This window comes from Lynx rufus, unplaced genomic scaffold, assembly GCF_022079265.1.
Source record: "Lynx rufus isolate CCGP_SWC_20201006 ecotype Redwood Valley unplaced genomic scaffold, mLynRuf1.p SCAF_1, whole genome shotgun sequence".
In the NCBI taxonomy this organism is placed as follows: Eukaryota; Metazoa; Chordata; class Mammalia; order Carnivora; family Felidae; genus Lynx; species Lynx rufus.
This window is the reverse complement of record NW_025814823.1, coordinates 90422405-90448333: the sequence shown is the minus strand read 5'-3', so window position 1 is coordinate 90448333 and position 25929 is coordinate 90422405. Positions and strand designations below refer to the sequence as shown.

The 25929-nt window shown below is 53.2% G+C and overlaps 1 protein-coding gene across 1 annotated transcript; it reads left to right on the top strand.

Moving 5' to 3' along the window:
• Positions 1–13227: 13227 nt before the first annotated feature.
• Positions 13228–25911, top strand: SQSTM1 (sequestosome 1). The gene is made up of 8 exons (XM_047082882.1): positions 13228–13495; positions 15241–15336; positions 15839–16068; positions 16174–16315; positions 17953–18033; positions 23683–23894; positions 24083–24278; positions 25069–25911. The coding sequence occupies exons 1-8, from the start codon at positions 13267–13269 to the stop codon at positions 25224–25226; spliced, it is 1344 nt and encodes a 447-aa protein (XP_046938838.1). The 5' UTR covers positions 13228–13266; the 3' UTR covers positions 25227–25911.
• The last annotated feature ends 18 nt before the right edge of the window (positions 25912–25929 follow it).

The window sequence follows — 25929 nt, the reverse complement described above, 5'->3', positions numbered from 1 at the left end:
GGGAACCGGGGCCGGGGCGCGGGGGCCGGGAGGCGGCGGGGGCCCCGGCCCCGGGGCGGGGAGGGGCTGGGGGCCCGGGGCCGGGCGGGGATGCGGGCGGGCGGCGCTGGGGACCCGGCCGGGCGCCGAGCTGACGGCTTCTCCGGGGCGCGGGGCTGGCGGCGCGGGCGGCTTCGGCTGGGCGGCTGGGCCGGGCCGGGCTGGACTAGGCTAGGCTGGGCGGCGAGAGCCGCGGCCCGGCCTGGATCCGGGGCCGCCGCGGAGTCGGCAGCGCAGGGCGGGGCGGCCCGGATTTAAAGGGGCCGCATCACCCGCTGCCGCCACCAGCACCACGAGGGGGCGGGGTGGGGTATTAGCGCCCGGGATCCCGCCCGCGCGGCTCGAGACAGTGGCCCCCGCGTGGGCTTGCGCGTCCCAGGCCTCGGGCCGCCACGGGTAGGTCGAGGCTGGGGCCTTCGGCAGTGCGGGTGGGCGGCGGTGGTGGAGGCGCGCCGGGGGCCCCGGACCCCTGCTTCGTAATCTCTCCATTATGAACCCTCCCCACCTCAGATCCGACCCCGCTCCCATTTATTCGGGGGACCCTCAGGCCCCGCCCCCAGGTCTAAGCGGTGGGAGGGGGAAAGATGCGGCTGGAGCTGGTGTTGCCTCGAGGTGGGAGACTGGCCTGAGTGGCCGCTGCCTGCACCGACGCCCACGGGCGCTTCGCCTTCCAGGACCTTTCTGTAGTCAGCCGGATAAAGGCGTGCTGGGGGCCAGAGAGGCGCTTCTGCTCCGCAGAGTGTGCACAATGGGCGTTTTTCAAGAGCGGAAGAGCCACTGTTACTTGGGTGTTGGGCACAGTGACCAGTCCAGAGCGGGCCTGGCTTCCCAGGTGGGCGGGAGGCAGGTGGAACAGTAGGGGGATGCTGTCCGAGGCCCCTAATGGTCCAGCGCTTACACCTGAATTCTTTGCCCCGCCCCTCCCTCCTACCCCCTCCCCACCCTCCATGAAACCAGCGAGGGTACAAACAATAAAGAGATTTGTCCAACTGAGGTTCAGGGCAGACATCTGGGGAGCACCCTTGTCCAATTCCTAAGAATCCTGGTTTCCAGCATTGCCTGCGAGCCCCGCCCCATGGGAGAGGCTTTGGCAGGGGACAGGTTTCAGACTGGAAGTCACTGGGGATTTCTCTTTCTCTTCCAGCCCAGGTCCACACCTGGGGCAGGACGTGTTCCTGGGAGCATTGTAGGGTCTGGGCATTAGCCTCTGTAGAGGTATTTATGCCAGGAGCAGGTGAGGCAGGGCCAGTAGCTGAGGTGGGACTTCATCCTGGGGCCTGATTCCAACGTTGACAGGTTGGTACTGCTCTCTCTGCTTGTAATGAACTTTATGAACTGACACCAGGCCTTGTTGGAATCTTCTGGAGGAAATGGTCTGGTTTTGTGTTCCTGTGGCATCTTCTGTTTGTGGCAGGGAATAATGGTTTTTCATTTGGACGGTGATACAAAGGGTTTACCTTGTTCTAAATGTGTCTTTAGTTTTCTTTCTTTCTTTTTTTTTAATGTTTATTTTTGAGACAGAGAGACACAGAGCATAAGCAGGGGGAGGGGAAGGGACAGAGAGAGAGAGAGAGAGAGGGAGAGAGGGAGACACAGAATTTGAAGCAGGCTCCAGGCTCTGAGCCATCAGCACAGAGCCTATCGCAGGGCTTGAACCCACAAACCATGAGATCATGACCTGAGCTGAAGCCCCATGTTTAGCCGACTAAGCTACCCAGGCACCCTTAAATGTGTCTTTAGGTTTAAAAGGAGTTGATTTAAGGAAAATTCTTAAACCAGTAAAAATTAAGGAGAGGGCTCATCTGTGACTAAAGTTTGGGAAGCTCATCTGAGTCCCCTTCCACCCACACTCCGGCTTTGGGGAGGAGGAACAGGAATTAGGGAGGCCCTGGGATGGGGGCAGGATCCTGGGAATTGCAGGGACTCTGTCAGAAACAGGATTACCGGGGCGCCTGGGTGGCGCAGTCGGTTAAGCGTCCGACTTCAGCCAGGTCACGATCTCGCGGTCCGTGAGTTCGAGCCCCGCATCAGGCTCTGGGCTGATGGCTCAGAGCCTGGAGCCTGTTTCCGATTCTGTGTCTCCCTCTCTCTCTGCCCCTCCCCCGTTCATGCTCTGTCTCTCTCTGTCCCAAAAATAAATAAACGTTGAAAAAAAAAAAAGTCTAAAAAAGAAACAGGATTACCTAGGGCCACCATGATCGAGAAGGGTGGTGATTGACTTTGGGAAGTGTGAGGTCTGGAGTGGGAGGGGGGGCTAGGGGGTATAGGCTGCAGGAACCACACCCAAACAGATGGCTGGGTTGGGCAGCCATAGGAGTCCAGGCTGTGGAAACTGAGGGCAGGCTTTCCAGACCCCCCAGCAAAGCTGCCTTTCTGTGCCTCCATCAGAATCCTGGGGGGCAGGGGCGGGGGGTGGAGGTGGGGGTCCTCTGGGCCACACCCTCACTCAGGGACACACACCCACCACCACGCCCGAATGTCCTGCTAGGATTTACATTGAGGGAGAGAAAGGACATCCCAAAGGAAAGCTGGGTGTGAGGGAGAGAAAGGACATCCCAAAGGAAAGCTGGGAGAGAAAGGACATCCCAAGGGAAAGAGGGCAGAAACCTAAGGGGGCAACATAAACGGGGGCCTGCAGAAGTGACATCACAGGGAAGGCCCACTGTTCATATATATATATATATATATATATATATATATATATATTTTGTTTGTTTGTTTTTTGTTTTGTTGTTTTGTTTTTTTTTGAGAGAGAGAGAGAGAGAGAATGAACCAGCAGGGGAGGGTCAGAGAGGGAGACCAAGGGTCCAAAGCAGGCTCTGTGTTGTCAGCAGAGAGCCCAACGCTGAGCTCAAACTCACAAACCGTGAGATTGTGATCTGAGCCAAAGTCCAATGCTTAACGGACTGAGCCACCCAGGCGCCCCGGTCTACTGTTCCATAAATCATTAGTCCCTGTATTCATTTGTTCATTCATTCTGCCCACTGTTGTTGGGGAGAGGGGCCTGATCCTGCTGTCCCAGCTCTGGGAGGACTTTAGCCTGCCCCCCACTGTGGCTTCTGCACTCCCAACTTTGTCCTTTGAAACAGGGGCAGCAGTTGCTGGACTCCCCTGGGTTGTCCACTGCTCTCTGTGCCCTTGCAGTGATTAGTGCTTCAGGGACCGCCTGCAGCCAGACTCCCTCCAGGCACCTCCAGGGCTAGGGAGCAGCATCGCCTCACCCAAGGGTTCAGCCCCTGTGCCTGGGGACAGTAACTGTTCTCCACCCAGGAGGGAGGATGGAGCCAGATGGGCACAGAAAAGTCCTGCTTTCTCCCCAGACCCCAGGCTGTGGGCCCTTCTTCCTTTGTTCTTGCTTCCTACAGAGTGAAAATGCCCTCAGCCCACTTTGCCCTCCTGGAGATTTTCTGGGACAGCCCTTGGAGGTGGCTGGTCCTTCCTTCTTTACCGGGCTGCTGCTGCTTCTTTTTCTTTTAATGTTTATATTTTTGAGAGAGAGAGAGAGAGACCACAAATGAGCTGGGGAGGGGCAGAGAGAGAGAGAGAGAGAGAGAGGGAGACAGAGGATCCCAAGCGGGCTCCGTGCTGATGTGGTGCTTGACCTCACAAAATGAGCCATGAGACCACGACCCCAGCCAAAGTCAGATCCTTAACCGACTGAGCCACCCAGGCGCCTCCTTTACTGGGCTTCTTAACCTGTGGTCCAGGCTCCCAGATTTGGGGAGGTCTAAGAGTTAAGATGAGAAAGGAAAAAAAAATCCATCTTTATTTTCACTAATCTGTAACTGAAACTTGGCATTTCCTTCAATTATGAATGGAGGATGCAGAGTCAGCAGGATTAGCAGTACTTGTGACCGTCACACAGAAATCACAGGGATTTTCATATTACAGGCATTGCAGACACCTCCAAATAGTGGTCACACACCACTACTTGGTGTTTCTGGTATTTATTAATCCTGCCTCTGTATCTTATACTTTAATGAGTTAATAAAGAATCACAGGTGGGATGCCTGGCTCAGTCCATAGAGCATGTGACTCTTGAGCTCAGGGTCCTGAGTTCAAGCCCCACACTGGGCATAGAGCTTACTTAAAAAACAAAACAAAACACAGGTGTTTCTGTATCATAAATTTGTGTGTGTGTGTGTGTGTGTGTGTGTGTGTGTGTGTGTGTGTGTTTAAAGTAGGTTCCGTGCCCAACATGGGACTTGAACTCAGGACCCTGAGCTCAAGAGTTGCATGCTCTATGGACTGAGCCAGCAAAGCGCCCCACCAATTTGTGTTTTTATATTTTGGTATTTATATTTCAATATTAGTACTCCTTTTGCAATGCAGTATGATAGGGTTTTGGAGTAATAGTGGGGTTCAGAGCTGATGACCAAGAAAGAATTCTCGAAGAGGGCTCTGGTACAAAAAAGTGATTTTATTAAGGCACAGGGACAGGACCTGTGGGCAGGAAGAGCTGCACTGGGGTTGTGGAGAGTGACTGCTTATATACTGTGGAGTTGGGGGAGGTAAAGTCAAGAGGAAATTTCTTAAAGTGATTTTCATATACTAAAGAGGATTTATAGATTACTGGAGGCCTAGTAATTATCAAACTCAGGCTGTTTTTCCCTCTAACAGAGCATTAACATTAAGATGGTAGGGAGTTCCTGGAGATTAGGCTATTGATAAGATTGCCCTTTTCTGGTAATATTACTAAGATGTTTGTAAACTGATGGAGACTCTTATCAGTTTAACTATTTGTTTTCAGTTCTTTCCTTTGTTTTTGGGAAGCCAGGAGTGCCTGAGGAATATCACATATGTCCCATCTGGGCTGTGCTAGCTTGTGCTTGGCCCTCAGCTTGCCTTATGGTCCCTCATCACAACATACTTTATTTTAAGGATTTCAAAACATGGTTCTAAGAGATCCTTTGCCTTCTCCAGATGTTAAAGGTCTCTCCACACAGGAGAGTTTGGAAGTCCTGGCGTAAGCCTCACCTCACCCCTCAGCTGGCCCTTCTTTCCTTGGATGCCTCATTTCCATATTCATTCGTAACAAATGTTCTGAATGCCCACCATGTGCTAGACATGCTTGAGTCACTAGCAACACAGACACATGTGCGTTGACATCTACCTGGTCCCTGCCCTGCCCTGTCCCTGGCCACTTCACCCACTGCTGGAAAGGTAAAGTCCATGGGGCTCCGAAAGCTTACAATAGGGGAAATTAGCTTGTCCAAACACAGTGGACCTTCCTGGGAAAATGGAGTTAGCAGTATCACCCAGGGGAGGAGGAGGAGTTGCCTCAGCAAAGATGGCCAGGTGGGTCAGCATATACAAAGGTCTCTACATTTTGAACTGATCACCTACCACAGGCAGAGAGAAAGGACTGGAGAGAGTAAGAAAGAAAGCAGGGAGATGAGCCAGGAGCTGTTGTAGGTGAAGGACTCCAGAATACACCACTGTGGCATGAAAATTATTTTGAGCTGAAAGCATTTGAAAATATGCTTTCCCTTGAACTCCTTTATCTGCCTAACAGCAAGGCCTCCTAATATATCTCAATTGTCCTAAATCCCCTCCCTGGGAGCACCCGGGGAGAGATTGGCTTTTATCACCTGATAAACCCATTGTCTCAAAACCATCATCAATACCTCTCATCTATTCTCCTTGAGGACCCATTTATCTTTCCTAAAAGTCATTTGTTTTCCTTGTAAGTACATTCTCCTCTCTGCTTCCCGTATTAAATTGGTATATAAGCCCCCAAATTCTAACTGCCTAGTACTCTAACAAAAATCTTTTTTCTTGCTAATCTGTTTCTTGTCAGTTTATTATTTTTTTTAAATTTCTTTTTGTCAGTTTAATTCACAGGCCCTAGTTACTGAACCTCAAAGGGTAGAGGAGTTTTCCATTCTGCTTAGACGTCACCATCTGGGGGAGAGGTGGTCTGGAATGATGGGCAGAGAGTTGGAGATGAAGAGAAGTAGATAGGTCAGAACAACCTTTAGGAAATTATATATCGTTGAGGTCAAGAGCACGGACTAGAGACACAGCCTGCCCAGGTTCATAATCCTGGCTGTACCACTGTGTGACACACAGCTTGATTAGGGACCATAAGGCAAGCTGGGGGTCAAGCACAAGCTAGAGCACCCCCGCCACCCCCCCGCCCCCCGCCCTGGCCCCTGTGGAATATGTGTGATAATCCTCAGGAGCTCCTGGCTGCCCAAGAATAAAGGGAAGGACAGAAAACAAATGGTTAAAGTGATAGTCTCCATCATTTATAAACATCTTAGTAATATTACAAGAAAAGGGCAATCTTATCAATAGCCTAATCTCTAGGAACTCCCTACTGTCTTTTTTTTTTTTTTTTTTAATGTTTGTCTATTTTTGAGAGAGACAGAGACAGAGCTTGAGCGGGGTAGGGGCAGAGAGAGAGGGAGACACAGAATCTGAAGCAGGATCCAGGCTCTGAGCTGTCAGCACAGAGCCCCATGAGGGGCTCGAACTCAGAACTCACAAACAGTGAGATCATGACCTGACCCGAAGTCAGACGCCCACCCAACTGACTGAGCCACCCAAGCGCCCCAGAGCTCTGTACTGTCTTAATGATAATGCTTTGCTAGAGGATAAAACAGCTTTAGCTTGTCAATAGCTAGGCCTCCAGTAATCTGTGAGTCTTCTTTAGCATATGGAAATCCCTTTAAGAAACTTCCTCTTAGGGCACCTGGGTGGGTTAGTTGGTTACGTGTCTGACTTCGGCTCAGGTCATGATCTTATGGTTTGTGGGTTCGAGCCTTGCGTTGGGCTCTGTGCTGACAGCTCAGAGTCTGGAGCCTGCTTCAGATTCTGTCTCCCTCTCTCTCTGCTTCTCCCCCACTCATGTTCTCTCTCTTTCTCTCTCTCTCAAAAATAAACCTAAAAAAAAAAAAAACTTCCTCTTGACTTTACATCCCCCAACTCCATAGTACCAGTCACTCTGCACAACCCCAGCTCTTTCTGCCCATGGGTCCTATCCCTGTGCTTTAATAAAATCACCTTTTTTTCACCAAAGATGCCTTCAAGAATTCTTTCTGCACCGTCAGCTCTGAACCCCAACCACTCCAAAACCCCATCACAAGCTGTGTGACTTTGGGCAAGTTACTTAACCTTTTCTGTGCCTATTTCCCTGGGGTGTAAAATGGGATAATAGGATAGGCTTAATCACCCCAAATTTTAATGCTTTAATGAAGGTATATTTCTCAAAACTATATATCTATCAAAGGTCTTCTGGGAACTTGGCTCATGGTAGTTCCTGCCCAGGCTTCAGGGGTAATCACCTGAATGTTATAGGTTTTCATGACTGGGAGAGAGCTCTAGAAGCTCTGGCATTGGCAAATAAATAAATGCTCCGGCCTGTAAATGATACATGGCTCTTCTCTCACATCCTTGGCCAGAACTGATCACATGAGGTACCTCAAGGGAGCAGGTGAGTTAATATATATAAAATATTTAGAATGCTTCCTGGCATAAGAGAAGTACTATGTGGATATTTTTACTGTTATTATCGGGACACACAACTGACAGGAACTACGGGTGGTTTGAGGGCATTGGTGTGGTGACAGCTGACCTCCAGGTTGCTGGCCTGCATTGAGGTGAGTGTTATTGCCGTTGGGAACCCTGGGGCAGGCATAAGGTGTGATGGTTTAGGACTCTTGTTTACAACTGACAGAGATCCAAATCAACTGGTTTAAGCCATTTTGTGATCCAGCATCAGGCCTGGTGGGACCTAGAAGCCCAGATGCTGAGATCAGGCCTTCATCTCCTGCTCAGGGTCAGCACTGAGCTTGGGTTCCATGCCCAGCCCTGACCCAGGGGGCTACAATGCTCTGTTTGGCCAAATGTGGCTCATGTACCCTACCCTCAATTCTGGGGAGAAATGAATCCTTAAAGGAAAATTTCCATCCAGAAAACGGATGGAAATTGAGCATGGAGACTGGAATAGGGGATGCATGTAAAATGCAGGAGTGAGGGCTGTAACCTTCCTTCTCTTACTGGAACTCTCTAGTCAAGGGGAACTTGAGCCCCTCCTCCAGAACTGCAGACCTGGAGAGTGAAGGAGTGTGGGTCCCTACAGTCCAGTACGGGGGTGGGGGCTATGCCCATGTTAGGTAGCTGTGAAAATGCCCTACTGAATTCTTCCTGCCTGACATGCTTTTAACCACATCAGAGAGCAAGCCAACTTGGGCATGGCCTCCTGTAGGACCTCTCTCCTTAGCTCAGGGCCTGCCAGACGGTAACTTCTGGGCTCCACGGACAGTTGGGTGCCCAGGATCCAGCCCCAGCCACCAGGGCTCCAAGGACCCCATTCTCTTGTCTTCTCATCCGGTCACATGTGAAAACCTGGAGCATCTCCCACCCCGTGGTCTGTGGGCCAGCTGGAACCTGGCAGCTAGGCAAGGCAGTTGCAGAGTCTTTGCCTGGGCCCCCACAGGAGGGGGCTCCCTGGGACCCCTTTACACAGTGAGCCAGTGCTATTCCAAGGAGGGCCCTGTGCCGTACCTGCTCCCTAGCATCACGGTTACAGCGATGTTGGACCATGTCCAGCACTCACACCACCCCCACGCACCCCACAAACAGTACCTGAGCTCCCCTACATGACAGGCACGGAGACACGGGCAGAGTGAAAGGGGTGCCCGCAGCCAGCCAGGCCTGCCAGAAAGAGGGGAGTTCTGGCTCAGGGCATGTGTGGCCCAGGGCAATGGGGTAAGTACCCCTGGACCAAGAGGAGAGGAGGGGCAGGGAAAGGGGGTGCAGACCTGGAGGTGAGGGCTGTCAGGGCACTGGGACTTTGGAGCACAAGAAAGCCCAATAAATTTCCAGAAGGTTTTTTTTTTCCCCCTAATTTATTTGAGAGAGAGCATGCGCACAAGAGACAGCATGAGTGCCTGCAAGTGGGGGAGGGGCAGAGAGAGAGGAGAGAGAGAATCCCAAGCAGGCTCTGCACTGCCAGCATGGGGCTCCATGTGGGACTTGAACTCACAAACCATGAGACCATGACCTGAGCTGAAGTTGGATGCTTAACTGACTGAGCCACCCAGGCACCCCTAACTTTTCTAGAAGGTTGTTGATGGGACTTAGGGGAGGGGCAAGTAGGGCCCTGAGCCAATGACCCCAAACTCCTGCCCCTTTTCAGAAAACATAGCTCCCATCTCAGTGATCGTCTGCAAGGGTACGTGGTCTTGTCCCAGCCCTCTGTCTCATCATGGCCCCCTCCCCCACACCTCTTGGCTTCTCCGTTGATTCTAGAACCATCCGCTGTCAGGATGGTCCTCTAGGGGCCCCCAACAGTGCTCACTCCAGGGGTAGGTCTGGACCAAGGATGGGAGAGTCCTGTGAGGGGTGGTGCCATTGGATCCCAGCCATGACCCTCGTCTGAGCCTCCATCCTGGCAGGTTCCACTTCATGAACAGCCTGAGGGGAACTGCAGTCACCTATATCAGACCACAGGATCTGCTGGGTGAAGTGGGTGTGCTCTCCCTGTTGCTGCAGGGATGGGGGGAACCAGTGCCCCTGCTGGCATGTCTGTGGGGCAAGGACCTGCTCAGTGCTAGGGGCCCAGGGACCCATACTTGAGAAAGGGCTGGCCAGAGGGCACCACCAGGGTGGGGTGAGGATGAGGTTGGGTCCAGCCTCCACCCAGGGGCAGTCTGCAGCTCCCTCTGGGGACCCCCCACCTTGGCCTGAGCTCTGGCTGCATGTTCCTTCCCTGCCAGGCATGTAGGACTGGGGTCTCAGCCAGAGAGGTCCCTGGTGCCACCCATGGGGCTTAGTGTTTCTGCCCAACTTGGGCACCGAGCTTTCTGGTATGTCTTTTACACACATGACCTGAATTAGGCGGTGGGCCGTCTTCTTTTTCTCATTCAGTTTTGGTGAGAGCTGTCTCCAGAGCCCACCACCCATGAGCGGCTCTGACAGACGTGGAGGGTGACCCTCAATGCTCCCTTCAGGACCCAAGTGTCCCGCCCCCCGGGGAATGCTGGGCAGGCGGCTGAGCCCAGAACCGCTGCTTCTGTCCTCCAGCAGCCATGTGCTCCCAGGTGCTAAGTTAGGCAACTTAGCATTACCTAACTCTCCCAACCGTGACTCTCTGTGGCATTATTCCATTTCCCCAATGACACTTACCTTGAGCCCTTTTTCTTTAGAAACACTCCCAGACCCACCCCACCCTCACCCTGTCATGGTGCCCCCACCTGCCCCTACACTCTTGGTTGGCCCATGCACTTTTGCAGGAAGGGTTAAATGTAGGTAATATTCAGTGTCTGGGGATTTTCCCAAGGGGTTGCTCAGGAAAGGCCTCATGGAGGAGGTGACAGTTATGGAGAGGTTGGGTTGCAAGAGGAGGGAGGGAGGGTTCCAGGTAGGGGGAGGAAGGAGCCAGGGGAAAGTCACCAGGTGGAATGAGTTAGCATGGTTAGGAACCAAGGGTGTGTCTCTCCCTTGTGAGGGAGAACAGTGGAGCTCAGTGTGGGACTCCCACCCACGAACCACTCTGTTCCTCCATGGACAAACTCAGTCCCTGGACCCAGTGCTGGGTTCTGGAGGGGTCTTATCCCCTGTGATCCTGGTTTCCTTCAGGTGACCTACAGCAGCCTGGCCTGAGTCCTGCGGTGGCCTTGTCTGTGGTTACCCCAGCACCCCCTATAAGCTTGGCTCCACATCCCAAAGAAAATACAGGGAACTTCAGAAAACCATTGTCAAGGGATGGGGTTACTTCTTTAAGGGGGAGGAATAGGGGGGCAGAATTGAAGTGGTTACAACATCCCAGACAACAATAAACTAAACCAGATAACCTCCCAGCCACTCCTGCTCGTCCCCCAGAAAATCCTGACCCAGGTCTCTTCCGTGCTCTCCACACTTTCACCTCAACCCCGACTGTAGTCTCCTTCCTGACATCCCTACGCCCAGTGGACACCCCCAAAGGCAGCCAAACAACAGCTAGCAAAGCCTAGGGGCATTGCCTGGGAGCGGCCCCATTCTAGCCCCATTTCAAAGATGGGGAAACTGAGAGGCTTGTCATATGCCCAAAGATGGCAGGCCCAGTAGATAGTGGGTCTTCTGGCTCAGGTGCAAGTGGGGCATAGGGGAGGTCCCTGACACCCAAGAAGGGGAAAGACAGCAGATGTCAGAAGGGGGCATTGGACCCCTTCTGGTTGGCTCTGGTCTCCACGCTGCCAGCTCCCTGCCACCCTGGCCTCTCTGAGCTCTTGTGGCTCTGGGGGTCCTGCTCCCCACCCCTGCTTCCTGGCTGCTTGTTAAAATGTTGCTGAGATAGGTGGCAGCGGGGCGGGGATCCCCCTGTTATGACGGTGGTCATGGGACACTGACTCACTGCTGGCCAGACCACCTGACCTCACCCGGCAGGCGAGAGGGCCCTGCCAGGGGGTTCCCCAGCTGCCGCCTTGTTTACTTCTCACTAGCCTTGGGGGAGGGCAGGGCAAGGGCCATGTTCAGCAGTAGGGCATCCTGGGAAGGTCACAGCTGGGACTCTCTAGAGCGGGGAGGGGGGGGTGAGGCTCCAGGTTGGTTTCCCTGGGCCCCATTCCCTGCCACCCCCTTTTCACCTAAACTCCTCATCCCTCCTCTCAAACCACGGTCCCACATGGGGCTGAACAGAGGAGAAAGCAAAGGAGGTTCTCCTGGCAGCATCTGTTTCCGCTGCTTGTTTGGACAGGGGCCGCACCTTGAGCCCTTCCTGAAGGCTTTCCTTCTGCGCCCCCACTTATTCAGATGAGGCTGCTGAAACCTGGGGGGAGGTGGGACGCTGGGCTCTTGGCTCAGCCTGTTCTAGGCTGCCAGGCTCCCAGGCTGCTGAGTCACCCCCATGGACAGCTGTGGGCCCTGCAGCTTCTGCCCGGCACCCCCTGACCCTGTCTGCGGGGCACTGGGCATTGGGTCAGTTTCCCAGGCTCCCAATAGGGATGCAGGAAGGGGTCTGAGAGGGTATATCCTCTCAAAAAGGGCTTCTTTGGCCTGGGCGGGGGTGTGAAGACTTGCCTAGTCTGGAACCCCTGGGGAGGACCAGGCACACCTGTGGACAGGTCCCTGCTCTGCTTCCAGGGGCAAACCGCCTTCACATCTGAGCCAAATCCACCCACCCTTCCCTTCTGGGTTTCCCATCCCTTGAGGTTTTACCTGCTCCCACAAACCACACCATGAGAGGACAGGATTTTGACTCAGCAGGTCTGACTTCTCACAGGACCCTACCTGGGAGATGACATGGGATGATATACCCTTCCTGCCCACCTCCTTCCAAGACCACCCCCCCCCCCAACTTCCTCCAGACCTTGTGAACAGGTGGATTTTGTCACATGAAGCAGTGTTTTCTTGGTTACTAGCTGGAGGGCTGTTGGTCTGACCCCTGGGGTGCCCGTGAGACCCACAGGCCTGAGACCACACAGGCCCTTGGGGCACCACCTGCTGAACCGAGCTCTACGCTGACAGGTGGGTGCCTGGCTGCCCATGGGGAGCGCCCTGGGCTGCAGTGAACCCGTAATGACTACCGAGGCTCCAGGAAGCCTTGGCTGGCCCTCCGGCCAGGTGAGCGTGAGGAGACTCTGGGCTCAACCTTACCCTCTATTATACTGGGAGCTCCCTGATGCTCAGGCCTGAGCTGGGGGTATGTCCCTCAAGCCAGTAAGGGGCCGTCATAGGGGATGCTGGGGGCGGTGGAGCGGGCTGCCACCCGGGAAGCCGAGTGCTTCGGAGGCTGTGAAGAATGCAGACTCGGGACAGAACCTAGGGGACTAGTTTGTTCTGGCCTGGGGCTTCCGGCCTCTGTGGGCCCCCTCCCGCTGCGCTGGGTATCCCCGGCGGCCTACGTTCTGCTTTGCTGAGTCACCGCCCGGCCCAAGCCTGGGAGGGCTCTGGGGCGGGACCCCTTCGGGGTGCCTCCCCTCAGGTGAGGATGCCAGGGTCCCGGCCTAGATGTCGGAGTCCTAGGCCGGTCTCTTGGGGTGCGCTAAGGACATGAGGAGAGGTGTCGGCAATACGGGAGTACCGGAGACTGTGAGGGAACACTTGGGGGCGCGGGAGAAGAGGGGGGAGCTTGCTGGAGGCCCATGCAGGGCGGTGCGCGCTCGCCTGGGGGGCGGAGCGGGCCGCCGAGTCCCCGCCCCCAGGAGGCCGTCCTGGGCGGGGCTTCCCGCGTTCTCTACAAAAGCCGAGCGCTCTTTGCCGCTGTGGCCCAGCTCGCTTCCTCCTTACCAACAAGCAGTGATGGCGTCGCTCACCGTCAAGGCCTACCTTCTGGGCAAGGAGGACGCGGCCCGTGAGATCCGCCGCTTCAGCTTCTGCTTCAGCCCAGAACCCGAGGCGGAGGCGGAGGCCGAGGCCGAGGCCGAGGCGGAGGTCGCGGCTGGGCCCGGACCTTGCGAACGTCTGCTGAGCCGGGTGGCCGCCCTGTTCCCCGCGCTGCGGCCCGGAGGCTTCCAGACGCACTATCGCGGTGAGCGGGCCGGGCGCCCTCGGGCAGCTGCTTGGGGCCGTGACGCAGGCTTGCCGTGCGGGGCCGGGTGGCTGTCCCTTCTCGTCCGGCCTGGCGGAGCCTGCCGGGGTCTGCTCTGACCGCTGTCTGGGTGGGCGTCGAGTCGGCCTCGGGCGCACTTCTGAGCCCGGTGCTGCAAGGCTCTCTCGGTGGGTTTCAGGCCCGGGGGCGCAGGGCGCCGCCCCTCCCCCCGCCGTGACGTCGCAGATCTTGGCAAGGGCGCGTGGGGGCGTCCTAGCCGGCTCCCGGCGGGCACTCAGGTTACGCTGACATCCTGTGGCTGCCGAATCTGGGCTGGCTAGGGCCGGGTGGGGGTTCAGATAGGGCCCGGGAAGGGCCGGCCGGGGGCAGAAGTGAGACGGGAGAATGAGCGCGGGGGTGCGAGGGCTCAGGCAGGGCTGCCTGGCTGACGAGTGCGCACACTGTCCCCCTGGCAGTGGACAGAGGGCCAAAAGCAAAACATTCTTCAGAAGCGTCGGTGGAGGGACAGAAGCCCGGGAACCAGCTCAGTTTCTTGCTGCGCTGGTGTGACTGGTGGCTGCTGGGGGGTGGGGTGGGGAAGTGGTTGTGGCTGGGAGGGAGGCGGGCAGCCAAGGCCGGCCCCTGGGGAGGGGCAGCGCCGGGACCTCCCTTAGGAGTGCTGCCAGCTGGTCTGCCCGCTTCTGGATTGTTTTGTTTTGTTTTGTGATGACTTTATTGAGCTGTAATTCACTTACAATTCACCCACTTAACGTGCACAGTTTTGAGCGACTTGTGCAACTATCATCATAGTTTTCAGAACCTTTTCATCAAATTACAAAGGAAGTGTACCCTTTGGCTCTCTTCCTGTTCTCCTAACCCCTAAGCAACCACTGATCTTTTTCTGTATGGAAGTCCTTATTCTGGACATTTCACATAAATCTGTACATGGAATCTGACCATTATGTATTCTTTGATGACTGGCTTCTTAGCATAACATTTTCGAGGTTTACATGTGCTGTAGCATAGTTCAGTACTTAATTCCTTTTTGTGATGAATAGTCTCCCATTTTACGGACATACCACATTTTGTTTATGCATTCATTAGTTGATGGATATTTTGGTTAATCACCTTATGATATCCTGCCCCTGTTCTTGTGGTGGACGTTTCATCTGGTGGCCCACAGACCTGGCCCAGTCTGCATGGTGTAATGTACTGTGTGGTTTGGCCTACGTGGTGGGACTTGAACACCATTAGCTAAATCTAAGTCTAAAAATGCAAGAGTACGTACAGATACTTTAGCTTCATTGGAGCAGGAAGTAGGCAGACCTAAACCACAGGAGGCCCAAGGCCTTTGGAAGGGCTGGGCCCCTAGGAACCCATCACAGGTATGGATCTCCTGCAGTTGAAGATGGGTCTAAAGCGTGGTCGGAAGTGGACCGAGGCAGCACCTGTTTACAGGACAGCTGGCTTAAAGGCAGAGCAGGTGGCCAGCTGTCCCTACGAACACATGCTCTGTCTCCCGTGGGCGTCCACGGCCCATGTTGGGGTGCTTACCTTCCAGGCAGTGGGGAGTGAAAGGGCATTCTGACCTCTGGCCTCAGCTCTGCTGGCCCCTGGCTCACACAGGTGTGCCTCAGTTTCTAGGCCTGCAGGTGCCCCTTTAGGGTTTGCCTCAGCCCCTCTGAGCAGCTTGTGTTGGGCTGAGAAGCCCTGGGTGCTTACGTGCTGTCTTTTAAACAATCTAGATGAGGACGGAGACTTGGTTGCCTTTTCCAGCGACGAGGAGCTGACCATGGCAATGTCCTATGTGAAGGATGACATCTTCCGTATCTACATTAAAGGTAAAGGTCTGAAGCTGGGTGCTTCTTCTAAGTAAGGTCAGCTTGAGATTTTTGAGAAATCCCTTCAGAGTGGGAGGGGGAAAGAACCTGTGGGTTGAAACCAAGACTTAATCATCACTGTGCTTGGCCCGAGAAAGGAGTCTGTCCACCACATGGGGTGGGGCCTGAGGATCTCTGGGTTCATTCTTGATTATGCCTAGACCAAGTGCCTTGGGCTGGGACAGCTTTGGGGATGCTGTGGGGTTTATTGTAATACGGGGCAAGGCCAAAGCTGTGTGGACACAGCTCCCTGCCACTTCTCACTCGTCTGGGTAACCAGCACAAGGACCAGGAACCTCCTGGCAGTTTCTCAGGTCCCTTTGTTACTGTCACTTGAACAGCTGAGTTCTGCAGGGACTCTGTCTGGAGGATAGGGCTGGGGCCTGCTAACTGAAAGCCCTATGGTGGTGACGAACGGGAGACTTCTGGGGTCCCACCTCTCAGCTCTCTGCCCTTCCTGCAGAGAAGAAGGAGTGCCGGCGGGACCACCGCCCCCCGTGTGCTCAGGAGGCACCCCGCAGCATGGTGCACCCCAACGTGATCTGTGATGGTTGCAATGGGCCGGTGGTGGGGACCCGCTACAAATGCAGCGTCTGCCCGGACTATGACTTGTGTGCTGCCTGTGAGGGGAAGGGCTTGCACAGAGAGCACAACAAGCTTGTCTTCCCCACCACCTTTGGGCCCTTCTCTGAGGTGAGTAGGGCTTCCCTGAGGGCTGGGGTGGGCCTGGAGTGGGCCTGGGGCGGAGGGGGTCCCCTGACATGGTGTTGTGCCACCCCTCTGCTTGCTCCTCGTCAGGGCTTCTCGCATAGCCGCTGGCTCCGGAAACTGAAACATGGGCACTTTGGGTGGCCCGGCTGGGAGATGGGCCCACCGGGGAATTGGAGCCCACGTCCCCCTCGTGCAGGGGATGCCCGCCCCAGCCCTGCGGCGGAGTCAGGTGAGGTTTGAGTCTGCCGGCTTCTGAAGGGTGAGATGGCAGGGCTGGTGGAGCCAGAGGGCCTTCCCCAAGTCCAGAGTCTGCTGCTGGGCCTGTGGCCCGGCAGGCACTTCACAGCTGTTCATGGCATTTGATCCTAACAAAACCCTGCAAAGTGGGAGGACATTGTCTTCATTTCATAGCCGGAAAACTGAGGCACCTAAGTGCCCAAGGCCACTAACTCACCGGCACTGAATCTAGCCATGGCCCAGGCGTGATCAGCTGTAATCTTCCCCCAGCTTCTGCCTCACAATACTGCCCTTCTGAGGTGGCCCTCACCTACAGGCAGGGAGGCCCTGAGAGCTCCCACACCTCTGTGATATGCCCGCTGCTGCTTTTGTGTTGGCTGCCAGCAAAATCAGCCAAATCTGCTCAAGGCTTTTATTTATTTATTTATTTACTTAAAGTTTATATATTTATTTTGAGAGACAGCATGAGCTGGGGAGGGGTAGACGGGGCAGGGGAGAGAGAGAATGCCAAGCAGGATCCACGTGTTGGTGCAGAGCTTGATGCAGAGCTTGATGTGGGGCTCAGTCCCACGAAGCTGAGATCATGACCTGAGCTGAAATTAAGAGTCAGATGCTTAAGTGACTGAGCCCCCCCACTGCCCCCCTTTTTTTTTAAGTAAGGTCTACACCCAACATGCAGCTTGAACTCGACCCTGAGATCAAAAGTCCCATGCTGTACTGACTGAGCTATCCAGGTGCCTCTGCTCAAGTCTTTTTTTATTTTTTTCTTTCTCTTTTCCTTTTTTTTTTTTTTTTTTTTTTAAATGTTTGGCTTATTTTGAGAGAGAGCAGGGGAGGGGCAGAGAGTCCCAAGTAAGCTCCCCACTGGCAGCGCAGAGTCTGACATGGGGCTTGATCCTATATGTCATGAGTTCATGACCTGAGCCAAAACCAACCAAGAGTCAAACACTCAACCAGCTGAGGCACCCAGGCACCCACCCACACTCAAGTCTTTTTAAACACAATCACAAAGTTAACTTACATGTGGCTTGTGTTCTAGATTTTTGGATTTTGGTTTTATTCTGATTTTATTTTATTTTTTTATTTTTTTTTAATTTTTTTTTTTCAACGTTTATTTATTTTTGGGACAGAGAGAGACAGAGCATGAACGGGCGAGGGGCAGAGAGAGAGGGAGACACAGAATCGGAAACAGGCTCCAGGCTCTGAGCCATCAGCCCAGAGCCTGACGCGGGGCTCGAACTCACGGACCGCGAGATCGTGACCTGGCTGAAGTCGGACGCTTAACCGACTGCGCCACCCAGGCGCCCCTATTCTGATTTTATTAACTGTCCTTCGATTTACCTCATCCTTTGGAACAAAGATGGGGATGTTTGTTTGATTTTTGATGTGGTTTGAGCTAGAACGTGGTCCATTTTTTCTACTGCGTGTACTGAATCCCCCACAGGTTTCTGAGCACCAGGGTCACAAAGGGGCCGAGAGTGGGAGAGAGTGAGGGAGGGCTGCCAGGACAAGGCCCCTGGGGATAGAGGGGACCCGTGATGAACTTGATAGGATTGCAACAGGTGTTCAAGTCACTGAGAAACATGCTTTGAATTAAACATCTTTGTTCTTGTTTTTTGCAAATCAAAGCTTCTGGCCCATCGGAGGACCCCAGCGTGAATTTCCTTAAGAACGTAGGGGAGAGTGTGGCAGCTGCCCTCAGCCCTCTGGGTAAGTAGCTGTCTTTGTCCTTTGACAGCATTGTTTCGAGAACTAGTGGGTGGCTGTCTGGTGGCTTGCCCCTGGGACACTGTAGAGGAGTTGTCACTGCTGTGCCCTTGATACTGGTGAGCATCTGTTGGCTCACCTTGACCTTTGCCATGTGCTGCACCCCAGGTCACTCAGTTGAAATCCCTGACAAATTCTTGAGCTTTCCACGTGGTGTGAATTGGAAGCAGTGAGTGTGTGGTTGGGATAATCCCAAGAGGCTCAGCTGCAGGGCTGGCCTGTCAACTTCAGATAGTTCTTCCCACAAAGGGCAGTCTGCACTTTCCCCGAACGTGAGTCTCAGGTTTACCCAAGGACTTAAGTGAGCAGTTAGCTGAGATGCTGTTTCTTTTTTTCTCCCTTCCACCCTCCCCCCCCCTTTTTTTGCAACCCCAGCTTTTCTGGGTGCTTCCTACGTGCCTGGCTTGTGCTCGAGCTGGGGAGCAGTGTGTGATAAGGAGTTCTGTGTGACACTGGATTTCACAGATGTGAGGTTTCTCCATGGGTGAACCACAGCGAGTACCTTCCTGGTGGTGTGACTGGCCCTAGGCTTTATCTATTTATTTTTGTAATTTTTTTTTAAGTTTATTTCAGAGAGTATGCACACGCTGGTGAGTGGGGGACAGGCACAGAGAGAAAGAGAGAGAATCCCAAGCAGGCTCCCTGCAGCTAGCACAGAGTCTGATGTGGGGTTTGAACTCAGGAACTGTGAATCATGACCTGAGCTGAAGTCTGAGGTTTAACTGACTGAGCCACCAGGTGCCCCTGGCCTGAGGCTATAGAAAGTACCTTCTGCGTCTGCTGGTCTTGATGTGGGGGCTTCCAGACAGGGCTTTGTGGCAGTGATAGCCCACTACAAAGGTGACAAGATTATAGTGGCACCATAATCTCTGACTAGAAGTGCCCTGCTTTGTGACTGCAGTGGCAGGAAGTGCCCACACAGATGGTCTAGAAGTCATGTCCAGTGTCTGAAAGGATGCTGGTGGAAGGGGAGGCACGACTGCCCTCACCTCCAGTGTGAGAGCACCCTAGCTCCCACTCCTTCAGCCCAGAACGCAGCTTTGCGGCAGCAGTGATGTCCTGGCATTGCTGCCCGTCAACACCTCAGGCCGCATACTGTTTTTGTACTGGAGTTTCAGGCACTTGAGGGAGAGAAAAGAACTAATGTTGTTAATGCTTTATAAGGGGCATCAAATCAAGAGATAAGCTAGTGCTAAACCCCAGCTGCCACTCACTTACAACGTGGTGTTGACAGTGTGAAGGCACTGGGTATTTTGAGAGATGGTCCTCCAAAGGCTGGGATTTAGGGGCACGGGAAGCTTCTTTTTGGAAGACAGTTAATGGGCAGTGGTTCTCTAGCCTGGCTGAGCATCAGAATCACCAACACGGGTTTTTGGGGTATAGATTTTGTTGTATGGGAATGTTACTAAAAGGACTCTGAAGAACAAAGTCCTTCACTAAAAAGAACGAACAAGACAAGCCGGCGAGTCCTAAAGTCAAGTTTAGGTTCAGGTAGGGAACTTTGGAACAGTGTAGAGTCTCAGGTCCACTTTTTTGATTCTGGTAAATGGGTCTTGGGTAGGGCCCGGGGTCTGTTTTGAAGGCTTCCCAGGCCACTCTGGGTCACACTTGCTGTCCATCCGGAGACCCATCTGAGCTTGTGGCATGTTTCAGACCTTGACCTGGGTGCACCACTCAAGACATCTGGGAATAATTTTGGCAGTGCCCAGGTGTTTTGGGATAAGGGTAAAGGCCCTTTTTAAGTCTTTCAAAGTGGGTGGAGTTGCTTTCTACAGCTAGGGAGGAGCCTAGAGCTCTACAAAACAAGTAAAGTTTCAGTAAATATGCCTTTGAGTAATTTCAGTCCCAGAGAGCCACTTGAGGAATTGATTAAGCTCTGGTGTTGTAGGTATCTTCCTTTCTCATGAGTACCTGATGGCTAGGATGACTCATACTGCCAACGGCCGAGAAGGGACTGTTCTCAGAGCAGGGGCCCAGGGACAGCCGTTAATACCTCCCAGAGGGCGGTCTATGTGCAGTGACTCAGCAGCTTTAAAGTAAAACTCCAAGGCCTTTTTTGGTAGGTGCCATGAGAACCAGCTGAGCAGGTCCACCGCTGAGTCCCAGGACTGTTCCTGGCCTGAGTTTGTAGTCCCTGACGTCCAGGACTTGAGAAAACCCTTCCCCACACAGAGGCTTTGGGGGAAGCAGGGCACAGACTGTGGTACATATTGTAAGCCCCTAAGTGTCAGGTTATCATCAGTTGGAGAACTTGGCTTCTAGAATCTCTCGTTCATTGACAGAAGTCCCATCGTTCATCCATAGAGAAAAGTGAGAGTATGTGGGTGTTCATTGTACTGTTCCAAATTTTCTGTTTGTTGGAACCTTTCATGATGAAATATTGGAGGATAGTAGGGTAAAAACAGCTTAACTATGGCAGATGGGGGGGTGGGTATTGGTAGCTAAGCCTGTCTTTATCTCTGTTTGGTCCTCAGACTCTACCAAAATAACAGTAAAGGGATTAAACAACATGGTGAAAAAATGATAGGGGACAAGATGAGGTGACCTCAAACTTTGGAAGGTGGGAAATGGATGGAGGGTAGTAACCAACAGTGGAGGCATCAGAAGTCCGCATCCTGCACAGGAATACTGGTGAGAGGCAAGATGGCCTCTCAGGGTCCAGGAGAGGCCAAGGAGCAGTTAAGACCACTGTTCCGGGATCACGTAGAGATCACTGGCTGGTCAGCCAGATGGTGGCCCTTGCCAACCCATGCACAAGACCTGATGTTTAATTGCTGGACCCAGGGAAGCTTTAGCCTTAAGGACACTATTACCTTACCCTGCCCTGTGTCCACAGCCTGGAATTGGGCACCATGAATGAGCAGTGGGTCTCTAGCAGGCGCTAGGGAGTCCCTGCTCAGGGGAGGCCGAGCATGCTGGAGCAGAGTCCCGCAGCTCTGCTGCCTAGGATCCTGATGCCTGGCCATACACCCAGTCACCCTGCAGAGGGAAATGAATGATGGCCCTGGCCCCACAGGGAGTGCCTCACTAGGATCGACTGCCATGGATCACCGACCATTTGGGAAAATCTCAGCACATGGACAAGAAGGAACTTGGGAAAGGACATTACAGGAAAAAGAATGTTAACATCCTCAGTGAGATACAAAAATATATTTCTATCCTTGAAAAAAGAATAGGGTACCATAAAATGACAACAGATTTAAAAAAATTTTTTTTAATGTTTATTTTTGAGAGAGAGAGAGCTCACGTGTGAGCAAGGAACAGGCAGAGGGAGACAGGATACGAGGTGGACTCCACACCGACAGCAGAGAGTCCGATGTGGGGCTTGAACTTCCAGACCGTGAGATCATGATCTGAGCCAAAGACAGACTGAGCCACCAGGTGCGCTCCAAGATAAGAACATTATAAGAATGTTCTTAGAATCCAGAAGAAAAATAACAAAGACCTCAGAAGGGGGCTTAGATTTTCAGGTCATTTTGAGGAAATATTCCAGAAGCAAAACAAATAGAGATGAGAAGAGGGAAAAAGTGAGAAGATTTGAGGATTGATCCTGGAGGCCCAGTATAGGATGAATAATAGAAATGCTAGAAAGAACAGACAAAACCGAAGGAAGGAAATGAGCAAAGAATGTAAGAGCATCTCAGCACTAAGGACATTAACCTCTGGGTTGAAGGGGACCCCAGTTGTCTTGGACAATGACCAAAAACCCCACACCAGAGCTTATTGCCTGGTTTCAGAGCCCTTTGGATAAAGGGAGGCTCTGGAAATGCTCCAGGTTATCCTAAAAACTGGAGAGTTCAAAGAGCCAGCACTGGAAGCTGGAAGACCATGGAACAACCAGTGACCTCAAAAGCCTGAGCTGAAATGGTTTTTCAACCAAAAGAGCTACCCCCACCTGATTGTCAAGTGTGAGGGCAGAACAAAGTTGTTTTCAGGTATGCAAGGTCTTAGTCCTCTTCCTTGGCTCCGACCCTCCCCCAACCCAACAAAATGAAGACATAAACACAGAACGAGGAAGGTGCTCAAAATACGGGACCCAAAACATGAGCAAGATGGGAGGCGTCAGGTGGGAGAGGAGAGGCAGGTGCAGCATAGCTGTGCCTCTGGCCCAGGGAGCTGCCAGCATGGGGCAGTGCCGGGGGTGGTGCTAGAGGGATGGTTTCCAGGGAAAAACTGGACTTGCAGGGGCATTTGGCACTTAACCCAGGTAGAAAATTCCATAGAACTGTTGGCAGAATACGGAGAGAGTCAGCAAATGAGAAAAGTGAGTGTCGTTAATGTTGCAAAAGGAAAAAAAAAAAACAAACTACAAGGAAATAAGTTCAGTATTTGGGCTGGGAAAGAACAATATTTATATAGTGGCATTAATATAAACACAATGTTGTCACTAAAAGTTTTGAAAGCATAGGGGAAGGGGAGGTAAGTGGATCTAGAATAAGAAGCCAACAAGGAAGAGCAGTGTGGATTGAAAGCTGTCTTTTGGGAGTGGGCAGGCTGTGGTGGGGGACAGGGAGTCTTTGAGATAGCCTTTAGGAGCTGACTCTAAGCCGTGGGCGTGTCGTCCTTTGATAAATTAGTTAGAAACACAGCCTGGCGTCTGGGTAGCTGTCAGTTAAGTGTCTGACTCAGGTCGTGATCTCATGGTTCGTGAGATCGAGCCCTACACCAGGCTCTGTGTTGACAGCATGGAGCCTGCTTAGATTCTCTCTCTCTCTCCCTGCCTCTCTCCCACTCAACGCTCTCTCAAAAATAAACATTAGGGCACTGGGTGGCTCAGTAGGTTAAGCGTCTGACTTTGGCTCAGGTCATGATCTCATGGTTGTTGAGTTTGAGCCCCGCATCGGGCTTGCTGCTCTCTGTGCAGAGTTCGCTTCAGATCCTCTGCCCATCTGTCTCTGCCCTTCCTGCTGGTGTGTTGTCACTCTTCTCTCAAAAACAAACTTAAAGAGCACCAGGGACCACCTTCCGGGTCCTCAGTGAGCATGTGCCCATGTGAGAGACCAGAGGAGACCTGCTGGCCTGTGCTTCCAGCCTCACAAAGTTAAGCAGGATTCTAGCATTTACTCTGGTTTTCACATCACCAGGCCCCACACACAAGTGTGATGGCTTCATGTGGTCCTCAGCGCTGTGGCTGGGACAGCCTGGCCACCTGGGGGTTTGGCTCCCCATTCCTAGGGCTTGGCCCTGCCTGCCGTACAGCTGCTGCCCACACATTTAGGGAAAAACAAGATCTCTTTATGGGGTTTCTGGCTCCAAAGCTGACCTGGGATGTTAGCGGAGATTAAAGTTTCCATAAGTTGGAAGAAGAGAAAGGTCCAATGAGGTGGACAAGTCAGCAGAGTTTTTCTAGAAGCCAGGATATTGGGAGCAGTCAGCCCTTGGGATCTTGAAGATAAAGAGATGACCGTCCATTTGCCTGGTCCTGCTCTGTGTGACTGTGGAGCGTAGCAGATCCCACTCTGTCCTGACCCGTGACGCTCAGGGGGACTGAACATGGAAGGGCTCTGTAAGCCCGTGCGCCCCACACACTGTCACATCAGGGAGGTCCTGTGAAGGCCTCACTGGTTTTTGTTTCCTCCTCGGCCTCTCTAGGCATCGAAGTGGATATTGACGTGGAACATGGAGGGAAGAGAAGCCGCCTCACGCCCGTCTCTCCGGGCAGCTCCAGCACGGAGGAGAAGTGTAGCTCTCAGCCGAGCAGTTGCTCTTCTGACCCCAGCAAACCGGACGGGGACACGGAGGGTGCCGCGCGGTCTCTGGCAGAGCAGATGGACAAGATAGCTCTAGAGCCGGGGCAGCCTGAGGCAAGTCTCCCCCTCCAGAGGCCACAGCCACTGCCTGGTGCTTACATGGCTGGCTGATGGCCTTTCTGTTACAGTTCAGTCTGTGAGCCCTCTGCTAGAACTTTCCTTGCCCTTTGTCCACACCTGCCTCTCCCAGGAACTGGAGCTGTGGGCGGGTCCTTGTGTGCTCATGACTGCTTCTGTTCCAGGAACAGATGGAGTCTGATAACTGTTCAGGAGGGGACGAGGACTGGACTCATTTATCTTCAAAAGAAGTAGACCCGTCTACAGGTGAACTCCAGTCTCTACAGATGCCTGAGTCCGAAGGGCCAGCCTCCCTAGACTCTTCTCAGGAAGGGCCCACAGGGCTGAAGGAGGCCGCGGTGTACCCACATCTGCCCCCAGGCAAGTGATTTCAAACAGTTTTATATTTCTATCTTTATCCTTCAGAGCATCTAGTCCCCTCCTTTAGCTTCCAGACCCAGAGTCATGAAGGCTGTGGGATTTCAAGGCTCTGGCACCGCCACGTGCCCCTAGAAGTGGATTCAAAGTCCACCTTCCATTTCCCTGAGGGAAATGTCGATCTCAGAGCTCTTACAGGAGCCGGGAAGGCCGACCTGTGGAGGGTGGTGTGCCTGGCAGTAGGGCCACGTGAGGACTGCGCAGCCCCGGGTGCATTGAGTAGGAAAGGCAGCTGACCTATTGCTTTGGTTCGTTATGGTCACAAGATGACAATGTTTGAAATGGTAAAACAGGTGAAAACCCGGCTGTGGGCCAGATTTGTATATATGTTCTCTGCCTCAGGGCAGGGGGCAGCAACCTATAGCTTATGGGACAAGAGTGAGTTTTTCATTTTTACCATGGTTGGAAAAAAATCAAGATATGAAAACTAGATGAAATTAAAATGGCAGTGTCCAGAATAGAAGTTTTACTGGAGCACAGCCGTGCCTGTCTGTTGACACAGCGTCTGGCTGTTTTATGCTGTAATGGCAGAACTGAGTAGTTGTGAGAAACCATATAGCCTCACACAACAGCTTAAGATATTTACTCTCTGGCCCTTTACGGGAAAGCTGGTCAACCCTGGCCTGGGAACTTCACTCTGAAGGTCAGAGAGCCCGTGGAAGGGCCGGCTCCACAGGCACGGGGTGCTGGCTGGCTGGACTCGCCCTCATGGCTTTTGTCCTCTCTCTGGCAGAAGCTGACCCCCGGCTGATAGAGTCCCTCTCCCAGATGCTGTCCATGGGGTTCTCAGACGAAGGCGGCTGGCTCACCAGGCTCCTACAGACCAAGAACTATGACATCGGGGCTGCCCTGGACACCATCCAGTATTCAAAGCATCCACTGCCGTTGTGACAGCTTTTGCTCACTTGTTCTGTCCCCTTTCTTGTCTCATAGTTGTTTTGAGCTAGTGTAGAACAGCAGGGCCTCTGTAATGGCCAGTTTCTCTGCATTCTTCCAGAATCTGGGGGGCGGGGATGCATGAAGCCATATAGGGCAGGAGAACAAGTGAGAGGAGGAGACCCCAGCGTGTGTGCCAATGTCTGAGAAACGTCTACCAGCTTTCCTTGGGTACGTGGAGGCTTCCTGGGGCAGATTGAAAGTCCTTGCTGGGGAGGACACTGAGGCCACATGGCGGCATATTCCTGTTCTCCCCCCACCAGGATTACACCAGCAGTCCAGAATGTCTTGCCTAATGGCCTTCTGCCTTTTTTTAATCACTACTCACATGCTGACATGTAGTTGATTTTCTGCTAGAAACCTGATCCGCTCCAAGTTCAGACGAGTCCCGCCAACATCCTGTCTCCTGTCGGGGTGGAGGAGGAGCAAGTGCAGGAGGGGAGACTAGCGCAGCCTGGGACTGGTCAGGAGGGGGGACTGAGGGGACGGAGGCTGGAGCTCACGGATACTGCCTGTCGTTAACCACTGTAGTTCTCTCCTTTCCCGCGTGTCCTTGCTTTTAAAGAAACCCTTTGTAACCATTCTGTTGCTATGTTGTAAACAGTCTGTAAGCACCTTAATCAAAGATGTTGCAACCAGAGATGACCTGATAGTTGTC

Coding starts and splice junctions, on each gene's coding strand:
- SQSTM1 (XM_047082882.1), top strand. CDS start 13,267: ATGGCGTCGCTCACCGTCAAGGCCTACCTTCTGGGCAAGGAGGACGCG. Junction 13,496..15,240: donor CTTCCAGACGCACTATCGCG/GTGAGCGGGCCG, acceptor TAAACAATCTAG/ATGAGGACGGAGACTTGGTT. Junction 18,034..23,682: donor AGCTGCCCTCAGCCCTCTGG/GTAAGTAGCTGT, acceptor CGGCCTCTCTAG/GCATCGAAGTGGATATTGAC.